Source organism: Hirundo rustica, chromosome 13 (genome assembly GCF_015227805.2).
Source record: "Hirundo rustica isolate bHirRus1 chromosome 13, bHirRus1.pri.v3, whole genome shotgun sequence".
NCBI lineage: Eukaryota > Metazoa > Chordata > Aves > Passeriformes > Hirundinidae > Hirundo > Hirundo rustica.
Genome location: NC_053462.1, coordinates 18470898 through 18482463, shown reverse-complemented (window position 1 = coordinate 18482463; position 11566 = coordinate 18470898). Strand labels below are relative to the sequence as shown.

The following is an 11566-nucleotide window of genomic DNA, read 5'->3' as shown; positions in this document are numbered from 1 at the left end:
TCAGCTGAAAACCCTTTTAAGGCCTATAGGAGTTATGCAGTGAGAAGAGCTTGCAGATTTCTTCTGATTTCTGACACAGCTGAGAAATTCTTGCTGTTGCTGCTGTACATATCTGTACCACACAGTGCTCCATCTGTGAACAAACACAACACATGGAGCAGAAAAGACTCTGCTGTTACTCATAATTTTGCTTAAGAGATAAACAAAACCTCTCACACAGGCATGAACCAAGAAGCGAAGCAGCACTGAGGAACTCAGCACTGAGGTGGAGGTAATGGCTTGGTACTGGTAAAAGAGCGAAAAAACAGTTTCTTTGGCAGTTCTATTTTTTCCTGAGATTCCCTAATGGTCTTTTTCATCTACAAGACATGTGAATTTACCACCTAAATGAATAACATCTTTCCAGCAGTGGATAGGTTTTGTACTCCAGTGAGTTGATTCAGACACAAAAGGAAGTGCAGAGTTAACTCCATAACAAAATTTCTACTGTGAATACTTTGGATAAAGAACCAGCCTGGATTCTGGATGATTTAAATGTTTGTGGTTTGCAAAATACAATTATATTTCAATCAAAGTAATCATTAATGTTTTTACAGAAACTGAAATGATGAACAGATTTCCCCGTATATAATGCAAAAATGCTGAACAGGTCCTATCATCTTACCCATTCTAAAGTAAAAAAAAAATTATATATATATATATATATTTCCCCCCCCCCACAGTTTTGCCATTAAAGACATATTCCCTCCATCCAATTCCAGATATTAAGGGACAGCTCCCTCCTCTGGAGCACTTTATCCTTGCACTGAGAACACTGGACTGTGAAATTACTGATTTAATCAATCTCTTTTAAAATCCCTTTGACCAAAGTACAAAACCCAAAGATATCTTGGATTGACTGTATCTAGAAATAAATTCACGGGCATATGGATGGATGCCACTGCAGAAATAATTTCTATACTGTTGTCTGTAAAACAAATAGATTTAACCTCAGGGCATTTGTTACTAAAAATTAAGTACATTTCCCCAGCCAAAGTAGAACACTTGTTTTGGAAATTTGAATATTCTCCACAGAAGGAACTGTATTTTGCTTTACAAACAGGTGTTTCTGGAGGTGAATCACAGAGGAAAAGATGAAGAAAAAATAGAAAGAGGTGTCATTTCAGCAAGAGGCTCCTGAGCGGGGAAACTTTCTGATTTATTGATTTCACCACTGCTTGGAAAAATAGAAATAATTTGTCTCTGTAAATAGAAGTGGAACAAAGAAGCTTGTCTTCAGTACCACTTTTTTTTTCCCCTTATAGAAACCAAAAATTTGCCTAATTTCTTGCATGAAAAGAAAACCGCAATTACTATATAGATCAATTGCATCTAAATTAAGTCAACTTTTCAAACTCAATTGCCACATAGAGCTGCATATTTTACTGCCAAAACATGTGCACACAAGCGTCTGTTTGCAAGATTTAATACTTCTTAGTCTGTTTAGTAGTTAGCAAAGCAAGTTAGGGAAATAATTAGTCCCATAAAGCAATGGAACTTAAGAAGTCTGGTTCAAATTGGAATAAAATTGGTCAAGAGAATGAAAAATTATTTGAAAGGAGCTGACAGAGAGCCTGACAGAGATCACAACCTGCCTTGCACCTTATTTTCCTCAAGAAACAGAGATTTTAAAGAGCACAATGGATCACAGCACAATTTTAATGGTTTCTGATATGCTAAAAGCTTAGATATTAACATTTAAGGTGGTTCCACAGCATCAAATTTGGATTGGATCAGCAAGGTATAAATGTAAATAAGTATAAATCACAAATAACTGAAATTTGCTTAATCCTGAAGATGTGACTTCCCACTACTACAGATACAAAGGGAGCAGTTGTGCTGAGGGTTCCTGGCATGAACAGCTTTGCCAATGGAATATCTGAAGGGTTTCTTGCCGAGCAAATTCTGCTCCCTTAGGAATAAACCCCTTCAAGCGTGGAAGCAGGCAATTATCCATTTGACAGATTTGCTTTGCCGTATATTACGTGTAACAAAGCAGGAAATGAGACTGAAATATAAAACAAGGTGCTAATTTTCTGCAGTTTTTCTAATGAAATTACAGTAATCAAACAGAAACAAGCATTAATATTTCCTTTTCACCTAAACTAGAAGCCAGAAGTGTTTTCTAGAATAGAGGCAACCTGTGGGGGGGGTTTTGTTTGTTTTTTCCTGACTTATTATTTTAGCAGCATGGGGCTGGTTATTCATTTCCTGAGGAAAAACCAATAATCAATGCCTGCCAGCATTTGCTTTTTATTTAATTAGGAACATAGCACTGGAAAGAACCACCTAGGTCATCAAGTCCAGTTTCTAATTAAACACTCTTCAAAAATATTGATTAATCAAAGTTGTATAAATATGGTGGGGTTTATAACCCTGTCTCCTCTGCAGAGATTGTAAGTGATCTTCTGCTTTTTTGTTTGTTTGTTTGTTTGTTCTGTTTATAAAGATTTTTTGGTACAAAGAGTGACTATTCTTTTCAATGCAAAGAGCTCATCATGTAGATATTTGATTTTCAGTAATTTTGTATGACAATTACAATATTTTATGCTGGAAATTAGCAGCACTTGATCTATGATTATTATTAAATCTCTGTGTTAATTTTCATACTTCAGCTGTCTCAATCGATTGAATAAATTGGCCATATCTAAAAAGATAAGATAAATTGATTCAGTGCTAAAAAATCCATTAGTGTGTTCTCCCTATATTTAATATACTCTTGACTATAAAAGATGCTGCAGCAATTGGGAATACCCATTTTAAACATTAACTGTTAAAATAATTTTAACCAGAAAGTAACTGCGATTGATTTTGTTGTACTAGAAGGAATACATTAAATTACCAGAAAGGCTGAATGTCAGATTTGAATTTATAGAGAAATAAGGGAAAACCAATTCCTTTAATGGATTAATATTTTACATTAATTTATATATTTTTGTTTAAACAAAGAGACTGTAAGTCAGATACACTTCTATGGACTGAGCTGTGAAAATATGAGAACAATTTACAGCTCCAACTGCACTGGAGACGGGAGCCTGGAGCCTCTCCTGTTGTCCCTGCAGCCCAAATCCTTACATGGCATTTTATGTGCCCAGCTGCCAAACCTCTGAGGGCTCGGCAGATTTATTCCAGCCTGGACAACTGCAAACTGTTCCATTTTAAATTCCCAGAAGGTTGTGTCTGGAGAAGAGCTCAGGATCGCTCGCTGTCCTGGTCCTTTCCTCCGAGACAGGGTGGGAATCCCTGACCTGGATTGGGAACAGCGCTCCCACAGCAGCAGCACAGCGATTCTGCCCCTGTGCTGGGCACTGGGGAGGAACTACTCGAGCGCTGTGCCCGACACCTCAGTTCAAGGAGGAGATTGAGAGTGTGCAGAGCAGGGAACAGAGCTGGGGAAGCGTGTGGCGTGGCTGAGGGAGCTGGGAAAGGGGCTGAGCCTGGAGAAAAGGAGGCTCAGGGGGAATTTCTGGCTCTGCACAGCTCCTTGACAGGAGGGGACAGCCAAGGGGGTCGGGATCTGCTCCCAGGGAACAGGGACAGGAGGAGAGGGATCGTCTTAAGATGCACCAGGGGAGGCTCAGGCTGGACACCAGCAGGAATTTCCCCATGGAAAGGGTGGCCAGGCATTGGAAAGAGCTGCCCAGGGAGGTCTGGAGTCTCCATCCCTGGAATTGTCCAAGGGATTCCTGGACGTGGCACTCAGTGCTCTGGGCTGGGGACAAAGTGGGGATCAGGCACATCCTGGACTCAATGACCTTGGAGGGCTTTTCCATCCTCAGGGATTCTGTGATTCTGTGAAGTGATAGGGGGCTCAACAGGCACTGTTTTAAATCCCATTCCTGGAGGTGACTCATCGTGGGCCTTTGCACCATTGGATATTTCAAATTAAACACTAATCCTCAGCACGTTTTCTCTGACAAGGTGACTCTATGGGCAGCTGGAGGTGCTGGTGTGTGACACTGGACATGCCCCGGCCATGTGCAGTGGCAGCCCGGAAAGCCAAGTGTATCCTGGGCTGATCCCACAGGCAGCAGGTGAGGGGGAATTCTGCCACTCTGCCCCACTCAGGTGAGACCCCACCTGCAGAGCTGCCCCAGCCTTGGGGCCCAGCACAGGAAGGGGTGTGAGTCCAGAGGAGGCACCAGGATGATCACGGGGATGGAGCACTTCTCCTGTGGGGAAAGCCTGAGAGAACTGGGATTGTTTAGCCTGGAGAAGCTTTGGGGTGACCTAACTGTGGCCTTCCAGTTTGTGAGGGGCCCTACAGGAAGGATGGAGAGGGACTATTTACTAGGATCTGGAGAGACAGGACAAGGGGGAATGGCTTCAAACTGACAGAGTAGGTTTAGATGGGATATTAGGATGAAATTCCTTCTTGTGACACTGGTGCGGCCTTGGCACAGGTTGCCCGGAGCAGCTGTTCCATTCCTGAAAGTGTTCAAAACCAGGCTGGATGGGGCTTGGAGAAAGCTGGGATAGTGGAAAGTGTCCCTGACGACAGGAAAGAGAGTTGGAATGAGAATGAGATGATCTGTAATATCCTTTCCCACCCTGAGTATTCCCGGATTCCATAGTCCTGGGATCGCCTCAGCCGCCCCGCCCCGCCCCGCCCCGCCCCGCCCCGCCCCGCCCCGCCCCGCCCCGCCCCGCCCCGCCCCGCCCCGCCCCGCCCCGCCCCGCCCCGCCCATTGCGTTTTGGCGCCAACAGCCCGAGCCGCGTTCGGGAGCTCGCGAGACTCGGGGCTCTCGCGGGACTCTGCGCGCGCGGGGGCGGCCCCGGCCCCTCAGCCCGGCCCGCGCTGCCTCACGGCCGGAGCCGCTGGAGAAAGAGTTCCGAAAACAGAGCCTATCCTCACTGTGCTTCAGCCCGGCCGGAGCCGCTGGGGAAGGAGTTCCGAAAACAGAGCCTGTCCTCACTGTGCTTCAGCCCGGCCGGAGCCGCTGGGGAAGGAGTTCCGAAAACAGAGCCTATCCTCACTGTGCTTCAGCCCGGCCGGAGCCGCTGGGGAAAGGGCTCCTAAAACAGCTTGTCCTCACACCGCCTCAGCCCAGCCCCGCTCCGGGCGGCGGCTGCGGAATTAGTGTCCCTTGAGCAGCTGGAAAAAGGGGAATCCCCCTCCAGACCGCCTTTCGAAGTGGGTAAGTTGTAAATTTGGGGAATTGCCACTCCGTTCCCGAAGGATTTGGTCAGGGATGTGAGTGGCACTCGGCTCCATGGATAAGCGCTGTGGTCAGGGATCCACTTGTTTTGGTTAATTCCTGCCACTCCCAAGTAACTTTGACGAGTTGAAACATCACAAACCCTTATTTAATCTGGCTCAGAAAGGCTGGGTTGTGTTATCCTCTATATGGTATCTGCTGTTTAATTTGTATGATGATCTAGTTGGCAAATCTATTCCTGAAAAAGGTGTAAATACTATATATAATTTATCTGCTTTTGTAGCAGCCTCGCTGCTTCTCTTTAAATGCTCTTGGTGTTTTCTGCAGGAGGAGAAAAAAGACTTCTTTGTGGCAATGCTCGATCCTTTAGAGAACAACTTGCTCGATCTTCCTGATTATGAGAACACAGAAGACGAAACGTTCCCACCTCTTCCACCTCCTGCCTCTCCAGGAAGAGACGATACAGAATGGGCTCAGGCTAATGGAGGTGAACACCCGGGACCCCTAAGAATCCCATTTTAATGCTGTGCAATCGAAATTAGACTTAAGTGCATAAAAATAAGGCAGAAAACAAACTGTAAATTTAAATTGTTAATCATGTGGCACTTTCCAGCTTGTGGTACAAGTTTTATTTTTGTAGATTCCATGAAAATACGTGCACAAGGGAATCTTTATAAAACTCAAGCTCTTCTGACGAAATGTTGCTACAAACAATTGTACAGCACTGATCTGTAGTTACTCTTTATGACTTGGCTTTTAGAAGAGATGAGAGTGTTGGATGCACTCTCAATGCACTTATCAGAAACACAAGTGGAAACTTAAAATGTACACGATGCAAGCAATCCTAGTTGATGGCAATTGCTTTGAATGTTTAAATGATGCTATTTTCTTCCCCAGATCCAGATGGAAACCAGGAGCCCCAAACAAAGGATTCTGCTGTGACCACACAGAAAGCTGTTAAAAGGCCGAGGCCAAGATTAGATGCCCAAAGGTAACTTTGTACAGAATATTTATGTGTTGAGTGTGGTGTAGGGCTGATTAAGGTACCTCTAAAACTGGTGTGATTTCTTTCTAAACAGCAAAAAGAATCCAAGCTTTAGGCTGTTTTGAGGGATGCGAGAGGTTTTTCTTTGTTTGGTGCTTTTTGCTTGTTAATTGAAGGAAGAAAGTGTGGATTTCAGATAACTCCCCCATTTCCTATTCCCAGGTTAATTTCAGAAAGGGGGCTCCCAGCTCTGAGACACTTGTTTGACAATGTGAAGTTCAAGGGAAAAGGGCACGAGGTAAGAGCTGGTGAGCTTTGGTTTTGTTTCCTGGGAGGTTAATGTCGGTTTGACAGTGCTGCCCATCTGATACAGGGAGAATTGACAGTACTGTGATTAGCCAGCTTCCCAGCAGTCTCTGAACAAACCCTGCTGGGGTTTGGAGCTGCAGATTTTAAAACAGAGTGAAATGCTTTAACAAAACCCATCTTTTGATCGTAAAATTCTTTTCTTCTGCTCTAAGAGTAGAATATCACATCTGTGACTTGTATTGTCCTTCCAAGCAGGGTTTTGAATCCCAAAGTTTTTTTTAAAAAGTGTGACATACCACTTGAGCAAAGACAAAGCAGGACTTTCTCTACAAGCTTTCTTACTGTTTTGGGTACACTTAAACATGCAGAGCTTTTTTTTCCTTTACATTATAGAGTTGGTTGTAGACAGGGGAGGGTCGGTCTCTTCTCCCAGGTAACAAACAACAGGACAAGAGGAAACATCCTCAAGTTGTGCCAGGGAAGTTTAGATTGGTTATGAGGGAAAATTTCTTCGCTAAGAGTGTTGTCCAAGCCCTGGGCAGCCTGGAGGGGTTTAAAAGACATTCAGATGTGACATTTGGGGACGTGTTTTAGTGGTGGCCTTGGCAGTGCTGGGGAGTGGTTGGACTCGGTGATCTTCCAGGACTTTTCCAACCCCAACAATTCCATGATTCTCCTGCCACACTTGCAAGGACACCTGTGCACCTCTGGTTTACAAAGAATGAATGTTCTCGTTACCACTGGAGGCACAAAGGAACTGGGCAGTAGTGCTGGAAAGTGCAAAAACCTTTCCTAGATCAGCTTCTTGTGGTGTATCTGCATTCTAAACATCAGGATCAACGCCAGCTGTGCCCCAGTGGATTTATTTCGGCCCTGGTTGATTAAGGACCTGCAGATGTTTCACAGGAGGTGCAAATGCTCCCCTGAGCTCGTATCAGTGCTGTTCTCACAGCCTGAGATTGCACTGACACTGGATTGTGGGAGGAGGAAGGGGAGGTTACCCACACATTGGTGCTGCTGACATGTTCCAGAGGCTGTCAAGCTGCAGGTGCTCCGTGTTCTCAGGAATTACTGTCCCCTTTCCCTCTGCAGTCTCCCTTCCCTGTCAGCTTTAGTAGCTGGGTTTTGTCTTTCCTGCTCTAGGCAGAGGACCTGAAGACACTGATACAGCACATGGAGCACTGGGCTCACAGACTGTTCCCAAAACTGCAGTTTGAGGATTTTATTGACAGAGTGGAGTCTTTGGGAAGTAAAAAGGAAGTTCAGGTATGAATTGTTTCTGTCAGTTTCTCTTTGTGGTGTTTGGAATAGTGCAAGAGGTAGGTTTAGGGGATCAGTTACGCAGCAAAAGAGGACTTAGGTTGTGCATACTGCTCAGAAGTATAATGTTATTTAAATTAATTTCTCTCAGTTTAGAGCTCTGTCTGGTATTTATGTTTAGATACAACCTTCTTTATTTGAAATAATCCTTCAGAGAATTGGCTTCAGCATTTTCATGACATCTTTAACCACAAGCAGAACTTTAAGCAGTTCTTGCTTAACCAGCTGGAACTACTTGGGGTTTTGGGTTTTGTTTGTTTGATTTTTAATGTTTGAACCTGCAAAAGAAGACTGTTACAGAATTCAGCTTCACCTGGCTGGGTGATAGAGGGAGGACTGGGAAGATGATCCCCAGCACTGAAGGTCTGTGTGTCAAATGGGCATGAAGTGAAAGGAGTATTTTTTTCAGAGCAATAAAATTGTCAAATGAAATTGCTGTGGTTTTCCCATCCTCCCGAAGTTGAACATAAAAACTTGCTACAGATGAAATACCAGTGTTTTAATCTCCCACCTGCAGACCTGCCTCAAGCGGATTAGACTTGATCTCCCTATTTTACATGAAGACTTCAAAAATGAGGAAGGTATGCTCTCTCTGCTATTTGTTCTGTAATTCAGTGCTTGAAATTGTTTACTTCCCTTCCTGCTGACCAGGAGTGAGTGATCACAAGAGGCTTTTCTACTGTAGGAGAAATTTAAAACCAGGCTTCTGTGAGTGTTATGGTGACAAAACTGAACTGGTACTTGCACGTATGCATGTAAAAATAAGTAAGATTGTATGGGCTGCTGAAAGGAAATGGAAAATGGGTATTAACCAGCATTGTTAGAAATGTTGTTCCAAAAAGCCCCCTAGGACTGCAGTCACTGAGCACACAGGTTTGTGTTGCACTCCCACAGGAGTGGGAGAACTCTTGGATGACAGGAATCACAAACTCTGAGCAGATGCAGGGTGTGGTGTCCCTCACAGGCAAAGCGCCTGCTCTGCTGGGGGCACTGGTGTCTGTCAGTGCTGGCACAGCTGCTGGGAGCGTTCCTTCCGCCAGGGTGAAAGCCAGCACTTACTGAGGACACGAGTCAAGAGTCTCTTCCAGTCCGATAGAAATTAGACATTAGCTGTTTTTTAATTAAGAGGAAGTTGAGTTCATGTGGTCAGTTGAAATGACAGTGTCACTGTCACTCCTAAGGCCCTGTGCAGGGTTTTGCATTTCGACTGTCAGTCTCTCAAGAGCATCGTGTGCCCATTGTCCCATTTGTGTCCAGTGAAGCTTGGCCTCCAGCCCCGGCAGTGCTTGGGGCTGGTTGTGCTGGAGTTCACGGGCTGGCCGGGGCTCCGGGGTGCCCAGGGGCAGCTGCTGACACGTGGCTGCCTTCACTGCTGCTGCTCTGTGAGACCTGCACTGCAGCCAGAAGCAGCCACGGAGAGCAACACCAGTGGTTCCTGCCGACAGGGTCTGCAGAGAGATCAGATTGTTCTGTGCGATGGTTCCACACACTGGCCTTTGCACGGGGTGCTGAGCTGCTCCTGGGCTGTGGGACTGAGGGCACTGCTGCAGCCTTCAGGGGAAAAACCAGTGGGGATCTCCCGCGTGTGAAATAAAAACACAGAGAGGTGTTGTATTAACAACCCAGCCTTTTTGTCAGCTCACCTTTGTGCTACAGGCTTAGAGGGGTGCAGAGGCTTTGGGCTCTCTTTGAAGGGTGCTGTGCTGCTCTCTGGGTGGGGGAGGTTTGTCTGACTGAACTGCCTCCACTTTGCACCTTTCAGCGCTGGCAGATGAGGAAATAACTCTGTAACAGAGCACACTGAATTCACAACTGAGTACTTGGTATACATGTCCAAACTTCTGATTCATAGAATCCTGGAATGGTTTGGGTGGGAAAGGACTTTAAAATCCATCCTGTCCATGGGCTGGGACATCTTTAATTAGTGCCACACAGCCTGGCTTTGAAAGGTTGGAATTCCTGTAGCAACTCCTGCCACTTTCTAAAGGACAATGTTTTTTCAGTAGGGCTGGGAGGAAAATTACCTGGCCCTAAGGACTGCCTGGATCTCCCGTCCCTTTTGACCCTTCAGGCACAGCTGGTGTTGCTAACTCAGTACACAGAGCTGTGCCTCTGCACTCGGGCACTGATTATTGTGTGTGTGAGCTCTGAGCATTTGTGTCGTTTGAATAGTGGGGATGTGGGCCTAGGCAGAAAATTGCCCATTAAAATTAAATTATGGAATGAGCTTCAGCTGCCAATACAAAATGTAGAACATAGAAACGCTTTCAGAATATTCTCCTGACTGAAGTGCATCCCCGTGGGTTTAAAGAGTTAATTCTGCCCCTCTTCCCGCCTCCTTTTCAAGCAGAAGGAGAAGGGGAAAGCCAAGGGCTGGACGCAGCTGCTGCAGAGGCACATTCGCACTCCGGCGATGCAGAGCTGGATTCGCTGCCGGGCCCGGCTCTGACGGAGGAGCAGCAGGAGCGGATGGAGAGGAACCGGCAGCTGGCCCTGGAGCGGAGGCAGGCGCGCCTGCAGGGCCTCAGCCAGTCCCAGCACCAGGGTAAGGACCCCCATTTCAGGGCTGACAGTGAGGGCAGGGGCCTGAGCTGCTGGGGCACGGCTCTGATGGCTTTCCTAGTGCTGGAATGTGCAACTCTCACATTTTAACAGTTTTCCTGTAGTTAAACTCCCTGGTGGTTGTACTGCTGTGACAGCTTTGTGGTGAAATGCAGCTCAGCCTCATCTCTGAGCTGCCTCCGCCACAGACTGGCATTCTGGTGACGGAGACACCAGGTAAACAGCAGCAGTGCCTGCTCATGGCTTTTCTTGTTCTCCTCAGCAGAGCTCCCCAGTAGTTACTCAGAAGAGGAGTTTGGCAGCCCAGTTGCTCAGGATTCCACTGAAGACACTCAGGTTCCTGCAGCCAGGGATGCTCCCACAGAAGATGGAGATGACGAATTGCAATGTGCCAGGGAGGAGCAGTAACTTCCCCACACTGTGAATGCCTTTCTTGACCCAAAGACCCCTCTGCTTTAAGTACTGTCATTTGACTGAAACGTTGCTGGCTCTTGGCACTCCAGAAGCTTCAGGGAATTCTTTCCCATGGTGTCACTGAAGGACAGAGCTCTTCCCTGGAAGCTGCAGGGGAGCAGCGCTGTACACCAGGAAACAGAACAAAGTTCTTCAGCTGCACTTGAGCTATCTTTTCCACCTCCCAGAACATTTTTTAGGAAATGTTTATGAGTTTTTGGACCTACTTTGAATATAGTTTATAATTTATGTTAAACTGAATTAAGTGGGATGTTGATGGGTTAAGTTGCTATTAAAGGCGTGTTGTTTGGGGTTTTTTTAACAGGGGTGCTGGATTTTGTGTTTTTTTTAACTGCTTATCCATTATATATTTTTCACATAAACTGGAAGCTATTAAATTTCACAAGTCAAACCTGCAATTCTTGTATGAGGCTGTTACAAGGCCAGGGCTCCCACCCTTCCCCATCCCTTGGGTCAGACAAACACCTCCCCTCAGGGGACGAGACCTGATCCTGATCCTGCTCTCTGCTTCATCCTCAGAGTCTTGGCTTTCCTTACACAACAGCTTTTCCCTTTGGTGGAATGAGGAAGAACCACCCCTTCCAACAGTAAAAAGTGCTGAATTTCCACACACTGAATGAAGCCACTACCCTCAGGGCAACAGGTGTTATTTTATGAAGGAACTTCCTTTTTATATCCTTGTAGGGAAGAAGGAAGAATTTAGGTTTTAAGGACTTA

At 45.8% G+C, this 11566-nt stretch overlaps 1 protein-coding gene and 1 non-coding gene across 5 annotated transcripts; both read left to right on the top strand.

The window, feature by feature from the left end:
• Positions 1-4783: 4783 nt before the first annotated feature.
• TIPIN (TIMELESS interacting protein) lies at positions 4784-11231 on the top strand. 4 transcript variants are annotated; one of them, XM_040077359.1, is made up of 8 exons: positions 4784-5178; positions 5527-5686; positions 6097-6190; positions 6407-6482; positions 7637-7759; positions 8331-8394; positions 10164-10358; positions 10641-11231. In XM_040077359.1, the coding sequence occupies exons 2-8, from the start codon at positions 5554-5556 to the stop codon at positions 10781-10783; spliced, it is 828 nt and encodes a 275-aa protein (XP_039933293.1). In that variant the 5' UTR covers positions 4784-5178; positions 5527-5553; the 3' UTR covers positions 10784-11231. The 4 variants fall into 4 exon arrangements, with proteins under 4 accessions (XP_039933293.1, XP_039933291.1, XP_039933292.1 ...); XM_040077357.1 differs by having other exon boundaries at positions 10638-11231; XM_040077358.1 differs by having other exon boundaries at positions 10161-10358.
• LOC120759013 (small Cajal body-specific RNA 14) lies at positions 9170-9304 on the top strand. The gene has a single exon (XR_005703107.1). It is a non-coding gene; the product is annotated as a small Cajal body-specific RNA 14 (non-coding RNA).
• Positions 11232-11566: the final 335 nt, after the last annotated feature.